Source organism: Myxine glutinosa, chromosome 2 (genome assembly GCF_964187855.1).
Source record: "Myxine glutinosa chromosome 2, kmMyxGlut1.1, whole genome shotgun sequence".
In the NCBI taxonomy this organism is placed as follows: Eukaryota; Metazoa; Chordata; class Myxini; order Myxiniformes; family Myxinidae; genus Myxine; species Myxine glutinosa.
Genome location: NC_136262.1, coordinates 184874504 through 184892174, shown reverse-complemented (window position 1 = coordinate 184892174; position 17671 = coordinate 184874504). Strand labels below are relative to the sequence as shown.

The 17671-nt window shown below is 46.0% G+C and overlaps 1 protein-coding gene across 2 annotated transcripts in view; it reads left to right on the top strand.

Annotated features, from left to right (window-relative positions):
• Window positions 1-14237, top strand: part of POLR3GL (RNA polymerase III subunit GL) — a 33947-nt gene extending 19710 nt beyond the window's left edge. Inside the window, exons 4-8 of one of the 2 annotated variants that reach the window (XM_068106620.2) lie at window positions 7742-7795; window positions 7886-7971; window positions 10115-10252; window positions 11452-11524; window positions 12922-14237. In XM_068106620.2, coding sequence (XP_067962721.1) covers window positions 7742-7795; window positions 7886-7971; window positions 10115-10252; window positions 11452-11496 — 323 coding nt within the window. In that variant the 3' untranslated portion in view covers window positions 11497-11524; window positions 12922-14237. The remainder of the gene's footprint in view (window positions 1-7741; window positions 7796-7885; window positions 7972-10114; window positions 10253-11451; window positions 11525-12921) is intronic. The other variant, XM_078772048.1, reaches the window with a different exon arrangement.
• The last annotated feature ends 3434 nt before the right edge of the window (window positions 14238-17671 follow it).

Sequence of the window (17671 nt, the reverse complement as noted above, 5' to 3'; positions counted from 1 at the left end):
CCTATCGTACGCCCCCCCCCCCCACCAGGTAACCTACATGGCCCCTCCCTTACCCCTTACTGTATCCACAAAACACAACACTACCCATAAACATCTACTTTACAAATCAACAAACATCCCTACTGTCTTCCCCGTTCCTCCCATAAACCAAATTCGTCTTCTCTCCCTCCTAACCAATCAAATTTGCCATTTTCAACTCTCATCAAAATTTGCCATCTCCAACTCAACATCATAATTTGCCATTACCAATTCATCATCAGTCCCTCCTAGGGAGGGAGAGATGGAATCACCCCAATGTCTCATCCACGTCGTGATGCGTCTCACAAATCCACACAGCGATTCATCTCCTGCAACAAAACAAAGAAAACACAGGTGTGGAGTCATCATCATCACCACAGGTAAGTGGCTGCGTATGGTGCGACAGGTTCTTCAATCCTAACTATTTCCTAAATGACTTTAACAACTTTACACTACCCGGGGTCTTTCTCCGGCCAAACCATTGGCCCTCTTACTCTATGGGTTCTAAAAACCAATTCCCATTGGCCAAACTGTGGTGCTCTTCAATTTGGGGTCTCACTCCCCCGATTCATCTCCCGGTGCCCTCGTACAATTTCTGGGCTGTGGCGTGTACCTCTCCCAGTGGGTCTACCCACCTGCACACCTCCACCACTGTAGTTGCCTCCGAGCTTACCTGCTCCTTACCCTAACCTATCTACCTGGGGAAGGCCCTCTGGCGCTCTCCCCACTCCGTGCCCTCTCTGGCACTGGGCTACCCGGGTCCATCCTCCGGATCCTCGGGCCCCATCCACAACTCTACCGGCTCCCAGAGCCCACCTGCGGCCTCACCTGGCCGACATCCTCACAGTGGTGGAGTGCCCAACCAACTACACACACTAACAGGCTACACGCCCCGCCATTTCCACAACACTAATGCACCCATTCACAACACCATTCTGCAACCGCACCACAGATGCCAATATCCAACCACAATTTACCTGTACCCTCTACCTAACACTTACACTACCCGCCCCGGGTATCCGTGATGGGGGTCCACTCTTCCCCCATTCACACCTTCGCACCATGCACACCACTCCGTACCACTTACTCCAACTCTCTCCACACACCTGTACTTGCACACCTGTGCTCTCACACCTGGTGCCACCTGCACCCTTCTCTCCCCAAGCGCATTCGCGCTGATCCACACACTCACTACTCACACACTGCTCCACACACCTGTCCAGTTGCACACCTGTGCAATCACACCTGTTCAATTCTCTCACACACAGCATCATCTCAGCTAACTACTCCCTTCTGAAACTTGCGCTTCCCAGTCGTCCCTTTAAACTATTGCGCTCCCACGTCATTATCATCCATACTAATCTACCTGCGTCCCCACTACAGGTATCAGTCACTAACTAATCTTAACGTTACCTACTGTCATCTTCGCTAGATCCCTATCAATATAACCTAACCCACCCGGGCTAGTTTTCACTGCCATACACCCCATAATCTATTGCTCCTTTGCCCCCCATATGGGAAGGATGGTGGATTTGCCATCCCACCACATCGGGGGTCTCTCACTAGCAATTTTGCACATCAAATTTCAACAAATTAAAAATTTGCCAATCACTGCCCATCATCTGCCAATCACTACTGCCAATCCCTTGCCAATCATCAAATTTTGTTTTTCTCTAATTTTGGGGCCAAAACACTATCCTCATCACCCAGTCTACTCACTACTGCCTCTCGGTGCGCCAATTCCTGTCCAAAGCCCGGCTTCGTAAAGCCAAGCAATGGATGCTGGTTGTTTTGTGCCAGCGGCTGGATGCGTCCGGCACTCGGTGCAGGGACGGGGGTTTACCCGTGCCGAGATCCCACACACCACCTCGGCGTGGAGCCATCCAGTGTCCCGATCTCGACCTGCCGGCACGTCTCAACAAAAAGTGGTCGCCATGACGACCCTTTCTATCGGGCTGCCAGCTCCGCCTAGTGGAGCACGGACGCGGCCGTTCAAAGCGAGGCCCAGCACGCACCGAGGGCCCGATTCGGCTATAAGTCGTTCTAAACTCTACCCCGTCTAACGTCGATGCTTCACCTGCATGCTTACATCCCGCAGCCCGTTCCTTGCTCACACATCCAGCCGTGCCCATGCTCCTCGTACCCTTCCTTACACACCCAGGTACACCCATTCCACTCACAGCCTTGGTCACACACCTGACCACCGAACACTTTGGCACACATTCGTTGCTCGCACACCTCACCAATACACCGCTTCGCGCCCCCTCCGCGGTCACCTCCTCTGTGACAATCACAGGTGTGCCCTCATTCGCACACCCAACCACGTGCCTCACCACCAACTCCAGCGTGCATTCCCACTCACGCTCTACCATTCCAGGTGTGCATCCTTCCATCCCAGGTGTACATCCTCGCTCACCTGTCACAACTAACTCACGCTCCATGTCACTCTCACTACTTTCACCTCCATTCCTGACAGCGAACTCACCCTTCCTCTTGACAGCGCACTCTTTCCCCATGCACCTGTCCGTTACACACCTTTCTCGCGCACACTCTCCCGTTACACCCTCTGTAACACTCACCACAGGTGGACACTCTTCCTTACTTCTGACAGCGCACTCTTTCCTCATGCACCTGTCCGTCACACACCTTTCTCGCGCACACTCTCCCGTTACACCCTCTGTAACACTCACCACAGGTGGACACTCTTCCTTACTTCTGACAGCGCACTCTTTCCTCATGCACCTGTCCGTCACACACCTTTCTCGCGCACACTCTCCCGTTACACCCTCTGTAACACTCACCACAGGTGGACACTCTTCCTTACTTCTGACAGCGCACTCTTTCCTCATGCACCTGTCCGTCACACACCTTTCTCGCGCACACTCTCCCGTCACACCCTCTGTAACACTCACCACACTGCGCTTCCATGTGCTCCCTCGCACACACGCTACGACCGACTCACTCTCGCCAACACCCTCACTCCTTGGCACACACTTTTTCCTCACACACCCCAGAGTCGGACTTTCTCGCACACCTCCTCTTTCGCACACCAGACCTGTCGCACACTTCACCAGTGGCCTCTCACGAACACCCGGGTCCATCTCGAACCCCAAGCCTCTTAAATCACCTGGCGCATCATACGCACGACCATATTGGTCACCACTTACACCGGGTCCTCTTCCTCTTCGCTTCTCCTCCATCACCTGCGAATCCCTCATCCGGTTAACGAGCACATCACGATCCAAACACAGACTTTGGACCAATTCTTTTATCTCCTCTTTTATCTCTTTGTTATCCCCTCTCCGTCGCTTCTTAATTTCGCTCACCCCTTCTTCCACTTCTTCTAATTTGTGCCTCACCTCTTTTATTCCCCGGTACGTCTCCTCAAGCTCGTCCTCCAAGGCTACCTTGACCGTTTCCATGTGCGTCCTCACCTGCCGGTCCTTCGTCTCCATTACCTCTACCACCTCGTCCAACCTCGTTGTCAGTCCCTCACGTACTATCTGACATTCCCTCTTTGTCGCTATTAAGTCGTTTTTTATGTCGTTTTGTGTCGCTTTTAAACCTCCTAATACTGCAGTGTTCCTTTGAACCTGCTCCGTTAGTCCTTTTTGTCCCTCCGTCAGCTGTTCCACCTCCTGCGTCAGGTCCTCTATGCCCCCTTGTAACTTTACAGTCCCCTTTCTCACCTCCTTTTCCATGTGCTCCTCACAGTGCCTCACCTCCTCGCGCACTCCTCCGACCTCCTCACTCACTCCTCTTCTGATCTCCTCTCCCATCACTTGCATCTCCTGCCCAGATGCCACCCTCATCTGCTCCATTTCCTCCCTGTGAGCATCCAATTTGGTTTCTACCCCCATTCTGACCCCCTCTATCTGCTGCCCCATTTGGTTAACTTCCCTTTCCGCTTGGTCCCTCATGTCCCTCAATTTGCCTTCCATACTGTTTTCTAACCCCTCTAACCCTTTTTGCATCCCTTCCATTTGATTCTCTTGAGCGGCCATTCTGTTTTCTACCCCCGTTAACCCATGTTTCACTCCCTCTATCTGATTCTCTTGAGCGGCCATTCTGTTTTCTACCCCCGTTAACCCATTCTTTACTTCTTTTATCCCGTTGTCTAACTCCTCAAAATTATTGTCTAACTTCCCAATTTTCTTGTCTAACTCCTCAAAATTATTGTCTAACTTCTCACTGGTACCCCTCGCTTCGTCCCTCATTACCCCCATTTGGTTTCCCATTACCCCCATTTGGTTTTCCAATCGCTCACTATTCTTTTCCATAAGGGCCGTCATTTGTATAAAAAAAAGTTCCAATCTTCCCAGCGGCGCTACTTCGGTCGCGGGCACGGTGACCACCGAGGCGCCATTTTGCGCGCCCGCTTCTTCGTGCATGACGGCGCTATTTTGCGAACCTGCCGCCCTCACTGCTTCGCTCTCCTCCTGTCCCTCATTTTGGTCCTGGATCGACCCTACCTCACTCTCCTTTACCGGACCCCAGCTGTCTTGATCCGCCATAGCGCGACTTTCAAAATTCGGTTTTTATTTTTTTTATTTTCGTAAAACAAATTGAAATTTCGCCGTTATAATTTCGCGCGGGAAACGCGCTCCGAATCGATTTTCCCTCCCAAAATTTGGGCCTAACTAATTTAGTCCCGGGTTCGAATTCCACTCCTCGACACCAATTGTTACAGACGTGGCTTGGATGTTATTTCCCGAGCGGTTTTATGGTATGACCACGTCTGCACAAGTTACCCGATTGTGCCCGAACGTTGACTAATAGCGCTATGCTAGACCAATGAAGGAAAAAGAAGACACACGGCTGGAATTAATACGACACGACACCAGGGATACGGTTCTCAAAGGTTGTTATTACAATAATGCGGAAGGTTTAGATTACAGGGACAAGAGGGAAACATAGGAAGGTGGGCACTTAAACACGCTTATATTAACCCCAACAGACGACAAATAAACGGGACAAGGCTCACTCACACGGGGGTTTGATTGCAACGAAAGCGGGTAGCGATCGCTCCAGGTGCACCTGGGCTCAGGGCAGGATCACGTACGGTCCAGTTCGGTCCAAAGATGCGGGGAGGTATCGTCGCGCTGGGGGTGGCGGTGGCTCCTCTCTCCAAGCTGAGGCGCATCTGACGTCACATCCGGCGCGGGGCCGCGTATATCCGGCGGGGAGTGACACGCCCTCGGCTCGTTAGCTCCGCCTCGTGGAATCGGCACGTTGCTTCTCATTGGGTGCGTGCGGGGGGGGGGTTACTGGCTCCGCCCCTGACGAGGAGCTGACAGCCAGCCCCTTCGGGGTAACCCCGTGGAGCGCATGGTCTGGAGCTAATCGAGCCGGTGTGAGGACGCATCCTCCCCCGCTCCGCCGCCATCTCCTCTGTTGTTGTTGTAATTGTTGTTGTAGTTGTTGTTATTGTTGTTGTTTGGGGAAGAAGATGGGAGGAGGTATGGGAAAGGTCCTAAACTCACTACTGGTGCCATATAATCACATTCTGGTGCAACGAAGAGTCATAATTAATGGAAACGAGGCCTTAACTGACATAGATTAAGAATAACTAGGAAGATGTCCGAAAGTTGTCTACGTGTGGTGCGGTGGACCTGGGCACGACATTTAATGGGGGAAGAAGGGGAAGGTCGGCTCTACTGATTGTTATTTACATGCAATGGGACTAGGGAATGGGGGATTGGGGAAAGTTGGGGAGTATTGGAGAAAATAGGGGAATATTTACAAGCGGATATGGAGGCCAAATTCCATATTCGCAACAATACTTTGAGAAATTAAAATTAGTGATCCTGGAATAGTAATGGCATTTGACCTTTAAATTGCCCCACTTGATATATAATTTGTTGATGGGATTTGCAAGGCATCAGGAGGCCTTGGTCCTCAGAAGTTCTACAAAGTTTGGTGGATATAGGACTATTGGTTTTCGCGTCACGGGTGATGAAGTTTGTGGTCAAGTTTCATCAAAATTGTGAGTGTAGTTTCAGAGAAGAAAGCAAATACCTATTTTTGGGGGTGTCAAATACAAAAAATGCAATTACGGGCATGTTTTTAAACATTTTAAATGAAACTTTGTGTATGAAATCAACATTGGGGGACGCATGAAATATGTAACTATTTATTTGATTTGGTCCCGGTTCATTCCCCATGGGGTAGGGACTTGGGGTCACTGGGGTCGAAAAGAGGGAAATAATTTTCAACTTCAAATTTGATATTGGGTCATTCCTGGTAAAACATTCTGCCTTTTTTATGGCTCCGCCGACGAACTCGCCGGAGGCATTATGTTTTCGGGTTGTCCATCCGTCCGTTGTTTTCTCAGCAACCATATGTCTGAGACAAAACTTTCAGTGTAGGAGTGTCACCCATGCAGAATGTTTTTATGATAATTGTGACATCATAGGTCATGTGGTATGGCAGCCATCTTTGATTAAAAGCAAATAATTAAAAAATTATTTCTCAGAAACCTCTGAATGGAAAAATTTGAAACTTGGCACATTGTCAAGTACTCCCAATGGGGAACAAAAGCATGATAATGAGATCGTAGGTGAAGTGGTATACCAGCCAAAAATATTTTAATCGAATTCCTTATCCTAAAAATCTGAAATTGCATGTGCATGATCTATGACCCATTTGTATTGAAATATTACATTTGTGACATCATAGATCACATGGTTTGGCAGCCATATTGGATTTAACCGAAAACCCTTAAAAAAAACCATCTTCTCCCAAACCACCAAATTGATTGACTTGAAACTTTACGTGTGTCATTGACTAGGCATGGTGAACATCATTGGTCACATGGTGTGGCAGCCATATTGGATTGAAGGAAAATATTAAATAATTATATCTCTGAAACTGCTCACCCTATCAATGCGAAATTTTACAAATATAATCTGACAGCACTGTTGCATTTAGTTTGAAAATGATGATGTAGTAAGTCACGTGGTTTGGCAGCCATCTTGGATAGAAAAACTAACCTTATTGATCAACATGAAACTTCACACACGTGATCCCCTCACCATACATATTCAGAGTGTACATTTTAAAGGTCATACGTCATGTGGTATGGCAGGCATATTAGCTTGAAAGCCGATATTTAAAAAAAATCCATTCTCTGAAACTGCTTCACCGATCGATGTGAAACCTGTCATGGCTGGTGAAAATGTGATATTTGAAAACGGCTGAAAGGATTTAAATTCAAACTTGTTTATTTTTAGGACAGTGAATGATGGCATCTACCCTACCCGTTGTGGGACTATGCAGAGGCATATTAGCTACACAGTTGCATTGTTCTAGTTCAACTTTGGTTTAGGTGGGCAGTGTGAGGATTTGCGAAGATGTGCCATCGACTTTGCTCTAGTTGTCATTGTCTTGCTGATAAAATGGAAGTCAAAATATCACCATATTGCTATTATTGTTACGTGCCTTCATTATAACTATCCTTACAATTAAGGATGATGTGTAATATTAACTGGGATCCAAAATGGCCCGTGATTTGCTGAAATCAGTCATTATTGGTAAATAAAGTTTATGAATTGTATTCAATCTAACACTCATTGACAGACGGAAGTTACGAGGAGAAGACTTGGAACTTGTTTCTGAATTTCTCCATTACATGATCTACATGATCTCACCGTTCTATTATTATATGCAATTGAACCAATGTCATTCTTTCATTAATCATGCAAGTTGATGTATGCTGTTGCAGATTGGAGACGACTCCCAAAGGAATTGAATATTTCACAGAAATCCAGAAAAGCTAGTGAGTTACATGAAGTGTAATGCATTTTATTTTCCGGTTATTTGTGTTACGCATTTGTTTTCCCGAGTAATGTTCATTTGTTTGTTGCAGAGAAGGTGAAGTTAAAAGGTGTGGATGACAAGATGGTCAAGAAAGTCAAATCTGTTGATAAAACAGAGATTCTAAAGACTTTGGAGGTAATACGGGGGCCTCACTTTGAATTAAGCGAATTATTTTTATGACCCCCGCTGCTCAAGGTGCCAGAGGAATTGTTTTCGGGTTGTAAATGCGTGCATGTGTGCGTAGCAGATTTTCGTTACCATGGTAACTTGTGAACCACTGACGGGGTTTTGACCAAGCTTCATGCAGGTGTATGAATCAAATTAGTGTTCATTAGGAGATCATTAGACATAACGGTGCTTGTATTATGATACAAAGCAATTGTACAATCAACGCCAAAGTATTGTAATATAGTTTGCTCACCTTTTGAAAAGAAAGATGAAGATTGCTTCGAGAAGGTGCAACAAAAATAGACTGTTACCAGAACTTCGCAGACTAGAGTATCCAGATAGATTGAGGGTACTTTGTACTTGGTCTAACCACTCTTGCATATAGACGAAGTAGAGCAGAATGAATGAATGAATGATCGTTTTTTTTAAGGCCATTTTTTCCCCGCTAGAGCGGGGGTTAGCCTTGCGGGCCCCATGAGCTCATGGTTCCCTGTTTGAGGCAATGTTTTTATGGCCGGATGCCCTTCCTGACGCCAACCCTTAGTCGCCTCTTACGATGCACAGGGATACGGTGTACCTATTCTAAACCGGGGTACACACCGGGATCATTCATCCCAGCAAGCTGGTACTCAATTTGCCGACCTCGGAAGGATGACAGGCTGAGTCAACCCCCCTGGTGTTAATTCAGCGATCGAACGGGATTCGAACCCAGGATCCGAGGATCCCAAGCTAGCACCCTAACCGCTAAGCCAACACCAGAGCAGAGGTGATTCAAATTTTTAATAATGTCATAGGATTGGATAATGTGGACTGGAAGTAGTTTTTCACACTGGAGGAGTCGACCAGGACAAGAGGGCTTTCGCTCAAGCTGAAGCAGTTTCATTTTAAGCCGAACATCAATCAGAGAGTGTGCCTTTTTTGTCTGTTGGATAAATATAATTGGAACTCTCTTCCGAGTCATGTGATTGAATCTGGCATTATAAAACAGTTTAAGTCTGCACTTGAGAGGCATTGATCCGACCATTCCTTGAAGTTTAACCCACATATTAGAGTGTAAGACGCTGTGAAGAGAGAGGGGCACATAAGCTACACATTACATCTCAAAATCCAGTAAGATGAAGCAAGTAAAAATTGTCGAAGGAAATAACAGGCAGATGAGTTTTTATTTTTATTTTTCGTTATCTGGAAGTTTGTGAAGAGGGAGAAGTAAATTAGAAAGTTGAGGACTGTTAAAGGAGCACACTTAGGATAAAGAAAAGCCGAATGAGACGAGTGTCAGATGAGAGACATAATGAGCATGTTGGGTTAGGCCAGACACTCACAAGGACACAAATTCGATAATACCCTCCAACAATGTATGATTAAGCAACGGGAATTGCGTGGAAACACAATGAAGACACGGATAAAATAGTAACAGAAAGGCACATGCAGAAAACTCAGCTTTGATAAATTGCAAGGAGGTACGTATGGTTCAACATCCAACATGTTTAGACCCCGAACCAGAAGTGAATCGTTACTCTGTTTATGATGTTTTCTGCCACATATTGTCTTTGTAGACCTTGTAATTCAATGTCTGCAGCCCTGGTGTTGGCTTAGCGGTTAGGGTGCTGGCTTGAGATCCTAGGATCCTGGGTTCGAATCCCGGTCGATCGCTGAATTAACGCCAGGGGGGTTGACTCAGCCTGTCATCCTTCCGAGGTCGGCAAATTGAGTACCAGCTTGCTGGGATGAATGATCCCGGTGTGTACCCCGGTTTAGAATAGGTACACCGTATCCCTGCGCATCGTAAGAGCGTGACCAAGGGTTGGTGTCAGGAACGGCATCCGGCCATAAAAACATTGCCTCGAACAGGGAACCATGATTGTCATGGGGCCCGCAAGGCTAACCCCCGCTCTAGCGGGGAAAATGGCCTTAAAACGATCATTCATTCATTCACTGCACCCTCCTCAGTGACAATTGGTTAATGGAAGGAGGAAAATTACATATTTTTGAACTTGAAGCCTGAAGGGAGCTTTCTTTGTTAACTGACGTATAATTTGTGGTAACTCATTGCCGGCTAGAATCCTGTGTGTTAGCAGAAGCGTTATTCTTGAAACATTTCTTTTCCCAGTCTTTAGAAAAGATGGAGGGAGAAGGAGAACAGAATGAAGAAATTTCAGGAAAGAAAGGAGAAGAACAAGAAGATGAAGAGGAGGAAGACAAAGAAGGCGAGGACATTGAAGCAGAATATGAAGAAGAGCTTGAAGAGGTAAAGCTATTCATTTTGTTTATCTCCTATTTAGATGAGTTGTGGTTTGTAATTCAACTTTGGTAATCGAAATGGAAATCCACTGAAATATTCAGCATTTTAGAACCTCAGAGATGTTGCTTTGGTGTTGAAGCAAATCTGTCTTTATACTTCCTGTGTGATTAGCAACATTTCTCCTTTTTTCCTTCCATCTTATAAATAATGTGAAGTGTTTGTGCGTGTGTACGTTATTCTTTCACGGCCGAACCGTAACACCTAGAAATCCCAAATTGTTGTCGTAGGAACTTCAGAGTCTGGGCAAAGTTTTTATGTTACCACCCATTAGCCTTGAGGGCTATTTCGATGCCAAAAAGGCCGCTATAAAAGTATATTGGGATATAGGCTCAGCCAGTGCTGCTGCCGACCCGCAGACAAAGGGTAACCACTGAAGCCAATAACTCCATAGCCTTTCAATATCCAACATGTTCCGAAACCCGCGTCGGGAAAAGCTCACCACCATGAGGGAGATAACTCCATATGTTTTCAATGCGCAACATGTGTCGGAACCCCTATGTAGTATTTTATTTGTTACCGTGCAGCACAGAGTACCCAGACTTGTTCTTCATAAAACCCAAAAGCCGCCCATACACTCAGGTGTGAATGCCTTTTGTATGACCGCTTTGTTGGTCTATGACTGGCGCTTTAATTATTTTCTTAATCATTGAAATGAATCTGTGTGATGGGCAGAATACGGAGGTGGTAATTGGCAACATACCTGTAGTTTACCTTCACAGATTATCTGTAATTTGTATGCCAATCATGCTGAAATTTAGGTCATACGAACAAGCGAAAAGAGTCTCAGATAATGGAGGTTGTAGCAGCAATTAATATTCCGGTTTAATTGGCGGTAAAATTCTGACAAAACTCAATTTCAAGGGTAAAAATAATTATCTGTATTTTACAGAAAAAAATACTCTGTACGGTTGAACACACTTTGTTATACAAGTACAAGTGCTGTGGTAAGCAATACATTGCCCGTGCAGAGGTTCATTCCAGAAGTTGACGATGTCCTGCCATGTCCTTTTCAGCTCTTTCACGAGCCTCGATTCAGTATACAAAAAAAAAAAAAAAAAAAAAGGTGAGCAAATGTAGCATGAATAAGATTTATCGCACGATACTGTTGCGGATCTCACCGTCGGCCCTTTTTCCCCCTTACCAAGGGGGGATTAACCCCCTTGTGTGCGACTGGCCGACGTGAGTCCTGAAGTTGCCCAGCTCCCTCCAGAGAGGCAGGTGAGCAACCTCGTTCGCGACCGCGGACAAGATGTTAATTGCCGAGCGGATTAGCAGCCGCGGCACGAACCATTAGCAGAAACTAGACCCGATTCTAAACGTTGGCCAAATCGTGCCACAGGTATCCAATGGGGAAATCACTAAAACGAAACGGATGTAAAGGAAAGAAGGCAAGGTAGGAAGAACAGGATTTATTACTAACGAATTATGCACAAGTCAAAAGAAACCAAGGAGGAGGAAAGAAACGAAAATAAAGACAGAAGGAGAAGACACAGTGCAATACTAGCTTACCTATACAAGCTTACCTATACAAGCTTACTTATACCCCAGGACAAGACACACAAAACAGCCGACAGTCAGACTTACACGGGGATGATGACAGGAATGGCAGGAATGGCAGGAATGGCAGGAAGGGGAGGAAGGTTCAGCTGGAGCAGGAGAACGGTCGGGCCGGGAGTGAGCAGCCGCCGCCCCTCCTCAGGCGTGTTTGCACGGCGGCGTCGCTTTGTAGCCACGGCCGAAACCGCTGTCAATGCTCAAAGCTGCGGTGGTCAAAACTGCGGTTGGTTCAGCTCCGGTTGGTTCAAAGCTGCGGTGGACTCCGGTGGAATGCTCACTCATCTGCTGCTGCTCACTCAACTCTCCTCTTTGACGCATCTCCTGGTGGGGGCTGATCCAATGGGTTTTATAACCCCACCCTCTTGAGCCATACCCACTCATCCTTGGTTGGTCGGCAAGGGCTTTCCTGGCTCCACCCTCTGATGATGAGGGGCGGGCCATGCCCGTAATGTAGCTCCTCCCCCTTCTTCTCCAAGGCTTGACCACGTGCGTAATGGAGTCGCGAATGCAGTTGGCAATCCGAATGGCTATGGTGATGCCAATAACCCCATCCAAAGTTACTGGCATTTTGAAGATGCCATGGGGGCATCGGAAGGATCCTATCTTATGTCATCTGATGCAATGCAGAGTCAACTAATGGGAAACAGAGCCTTAAACTACATAGAATAAGAAATAACTATTTAGAAGGGTATATGGTAGCCTACGTGGATTAACTAAGGGGACGACCTATGATCTTTACACTTAAACGGAGGTATTTACAACGATCATGACACTACTTACATTGACAGACATTGACATTGACTTACAAGACATTGACAGAGGGTGATATTTACAACAATTCTCAAATCCGCAACAATACTATTGGTCAATTGCTGAAAAACGCACTGAAATTATGGAAAATCAAACTCATAACAGCTGTTTAAGCATGTGTTGGGCAGCCAGGTGTGTTGACAGTCTGTGTGCCTTTGATGATACAGCCAGATTATTTAAAATTTTAATCTCAGCTCGAAAATATTATTTTGACGTGACACTTTTACTGCCTGTGATTTGTTTGACAGGAAACAGACTACGCTATGTCCTACTTTGACAATGGTGAAGATGATGCTGCCGAGAGCGATGACAATATCGATGAAGCTGTTTATTGAATTTGATGTGCAGTAAGTAAATGGTGGTGAGAAGTGTCGGGAGCGATGGAGGCAAATTGATAATAAAATCGGAATGTGTGTGAATTACATATTTGTACATTTGTGATTATAATGACACATTTGATCTCAGATTTGGATGTGGCCTTTGGAAGCATTTTATTTTCTTATTGAAAGTTTTTGTTCATTAATGCTGCAAGCAATTTTGTGTTAATTAACATGGACACCTGCTCAGCGAGAGGTGTGTGTGTGTGTGTCCGTGTGTGTGTGTCCGTGTGTGTGTGTCCGTGTGTCCGTCCGGGGCATAGATTTTGTCATCAAATTATCAACAAACCTTTATTATGAGAATATGGAGAAGTCTAATTACTAATTTGATCCAGAGGTTGTTTGTGAAATAAATGTTAGCTCTTTCACGAGCCTCGATTCAGTATACAAAAAAAAGGTAAGTGGTGTGGTCATGCTGGCTGGTAGATTTGGTTTATTTAAGGTAAGATGTGCATGATTTAATGTATTATCATATTATGGAGTGTGTAAGGAAAGTTATAAATATATGATAATACATTAAATGCTATAGCGAGTAAAGTTGGAATAAATGATGTTGCATTGATGGGTTGACTGACTGCCTGGACGCAACTCAGGTTGTGGATCTACTGATTTACCATCAATTGATGTGGATCCATGATCGAGGTTGTGGATCGGCCGTTTGGAGAGGTCCTGGGCTGAAAGGATCGAAACCTCGAGGAAGAACGGTGCCCACCTGATGATCCGTGCAGTCTGGAAACTAGTCAATTGCTTACAGGTTAAGGTTCTTACTTTAGGTAAGGGAACTATGTTTTGAGGTTTACAATTTAAATAAAGTTGAATATGGGATGTTGTGAAATTAACATCATTTACAGGAATCCTTTAAATTATTTATATTTAAGTTTAGGAACAACCGATACTGTACAGTTAATTAAATGCATTTTTAAATCAGAATTGAAAATCATAAGAGATAGAATTGTGAGAAACCAAAAAATCAAAACAAGATGTATGTGTATGTGTGTGTATATATATGTATGTGTGTATGTGTGTGTGGATGTACATGTTTTTCGCATCGAATTTTAATCAAACCTTTCTTATGAGAAGATGGAAAACATTAGTTATTAAGTTTTACATTTTTACCCTCGCCATAGGAGAGGGTATTGCATTTGAGTCTGTTTTTCCACACAGAATAAATCTGATTTTCCCTGCAACTGTTGGTCCAATTGACAGGAATTTTTCACCATATGTGCCCCTCCTCCTGTAGAATGTTTTGTAATAATTATGACGTCATAGGTCATGTAGCATTGGCGCCATCTTGGAAAAACTGAAAAACTTTGCACCTCCATCTCCAAAAGCACTGCATTGAGAAAATTGAGACTTCGATCATTGTAAAGAACTCTCCATGGGGAATAACATATTGTCACGTTCACCGGACGATTAAGATCCTCCAAGGTGACGGGTGGCCGATCGAGCTTAAACTCGAAATCACAAAGGTTCAGTCAACTATGGCGGACCTTATTTATATGCGTGAGGAGTGGGGAGAGGGCAGCAAGGCTCTTACCTGCACTGATTCCACTGGAGCGTCCTCAAACCACGCTAACCAAATCAAACCAACACGGAATTAAAATGCAACAATACCGGGTTTAATGAAAGAAATGCAGGTAACAAAAGAATGCACAGTAAAAACGAATTCCTAATTGGACCGCCCCCATACGTACTTGTATACAACACAAGGGAAAAAATAACTGAAATTAATAAATGTGTGTTTGGTGTATTTTGCTCAGTACTCAGCTTTGAGCGGCCCTTGAACCCCGTTGGCCCTCGAACGGGTCCCTGGTTCGTGTGCGGGAAAACCCACCTCTTGGCACGAAGTTCTTTCACCCGCCAACCACCGAACGTGAAGCGAGCAGGGCCTCGTTCCATCCTCATCCCACGCTCCACAAAGCACGCAGGTCTCTCAGGCGCACACAGCCACCACAAAGTCAGCACCAACACACCAGGGAAAGGATGCGTCCGCTCGCACCAATTGCCCGGACCAAGAGAAAGAATGCTTCTCCCTGTGATCACCTCCACGAAGTCGGAGCCAAGAGCACAAACTGTGACCGCCTTTCATCAAACCCGAAAGCCAAGAGACTGACTGGAAAACCCTCCCATCTGCTTTCTCAACAATCCTCTCCAAGAAGTTCTGTCGCTCAAGCTTTTGGGTCTCACTATCTGCCATGATTTCTTGGGAAAACCACATTTCCAAGCTGGCCTCCAAAGCCAGTCGCCGACTGGGCATCCTCCGTCATGCGAAGTCCTTCCTTGGCACACCTGAGCTCCTCACCACTTACAAGGCTTTCATCCGCAGCTCAATGGAATACTGTCCCCTCCCTCTGGGCCGGTGCTCCTGCCTCACACCTAGCTCGGCTTCACGCTGTTGAAACCAAAGCCTTCAGAATCATTGGAATCTCCTGTGATGAAGCTAACTCCGAGGGCCTTTCACTCACTCACCGCAGGCAGGTTGGTGGTCTTTCTGTCTTCTACCGACTCCTCTCTGGCCTTGCTCCCCCAGCTCTCTCTGTGCTCTGTCCCCCAAATATTCCTACAGGTCGCACAAGATCTGCCAGCAACCCTCTTATGGTTAAACTGCCAAAATCTAGGCTCTCTGCTCACCTTCACTCTTTCATTCCCCTTTTCTCCCGCCTCTGGAACAAACTCCCCCACTCCCTTCAATCCCACTCCTCCCTCCAGGTCTTTAAAACAGCTGTTCACCACCATCTCTTATCTTCCCCCATCCAAAACCTTGATCTTTTCTACCCCCGCTAATTCACCCCAGATCCACTTTTTTGAAATTCCAACTTCTTTCCTGGAAGTCCTTGCAGTGTCCATATGTTTTATACCTCTCCCACCTCCCCCCAAGCCCTCTCTCTCCCACAGTTCTCTCGATGTCCCTGCTCTCAAATGTTGTGTATGTGTCCTTCCCCCTCTCTCCCCATCTTGTCTACCGCTCCCCTTATTTTGTGTTTTATGTGTCGGGTTCACTTTTTGTGTGATTAATGTTACCTCTTTCACGAGCCTCGATCTTGTATTTAAAAAAAAGAAAAAAAAAAAGGATAAAACCGTGACTGCTCGTAATGACTGTCCCAACGCAAGAGAGACAAAATTGCAATGCGTCCGCTTGTCACGACATCCACCAAGTAAGAGCCAAGAGCATGAACAGTGACCGGCTTTCATCATCTCGGGACCCTAAAAGAAAAAAAAAATGCCGGGACACAGTCTTTTTGTTCCCCGGTCTCCGACGTCATCCGATGACATCCGCGCGTGCTCCAATCAGCGAGTGCCATCGCAGCAGTCCTCACCCGGGCCAATCACCACTCCTCGGGCTGGGGCCCTATGACCCCTCCCGCTGTCCCTGACGATGGCTCGGCTGGTGGCCTCAGCGGCATTTGAATGTCCTGGTTTCCGGTTACTTTTATATGGTCTTATTAGTAAAGGTGTGGAGTGCATGGCTGGTGTGGTGTGTGTAGTGTAGTGTCATAAGGAACAAAGGAAAAATCAGAGGCATTTACATAACAAAGGAAATACCCTTAACCCCTACCTAATGAACATAGCCCCACCCCTCGCCATGGGGACCATTAGACGACCTTGCACGACATTCGGTCTAACGGATTCCCTACTTAGGTACATAGAGGTTCTTCTTCTTCGTCATGACATTCGGAGCACTCTACGCTATACAATCTTACCTGGCCCGAAGATATTTCAATGCCTACCTCCCTCCCCCCCCCCCCCCCCCTAAATGTAACAATATGATGATTTCATAGGTGCCTCCATTGAATGAACTAGGGCATTGCCCGTACTATATCTATATCTAAAATTATATCCCCCCCCTCTATTTACATGAAATGGTTTGGTCCAAAGCGAACGGCTTGCGAGTACGGTGACAATCCCCCCCCTCTATTTACATGCAATGGTTTGGTCCAAAGCGAACGGCTTCCGGAGTTTGGTAAAGAAATCGCCATCGCGTGCACAAACGCGCAGGAAAGCGAATGAATCGCAAATTCGGTTTTATTAGTTTTAAAACATAGTTTAACGCCAACATAGTTTGCAAACGTGAAATAAATGAATACGCTCTCAAATGTGCCATCCGAGGCAGAGTGTGTCCTCCACGTTCAGCACACGCGATCGTTCGCTGCTCTCTGATTGGTTGAATCGTTTTTTGGACATAGCTCGGTAAGTAATTGTCCGATTAATATGAAACCTTGAAAAGGCACATCCTCGGGTCCCCAGCAATATACCTGGCAAGTTAAAAGTATATCGGACCCGTGGTTGTCGAGAAACAGCGGTCACAGACAAACAGACGTACAGACGTACAGACGTACAAACGTACAAACGTACAGAGATTACTGGAATTATAGATAGATGAATGAATGAATGATCGTTTTAATGCCTCCATTATGACATCATAATTCGACAAGTGCAAAACTTCATCCGATCAAGATTAAATTTCTTGAGCATCATCTCGGGATACATTGGTGGAGAAGAAAAACATAATGATGACGTCATCAGTCATGTGGTTGGGCCGCCATATTTGTTTTAACACAAAAGCCTTTACAAAAACACGTCCTGGCAAGGGTCTGCAACCTTTGATTGCTCTTTCTTGTTT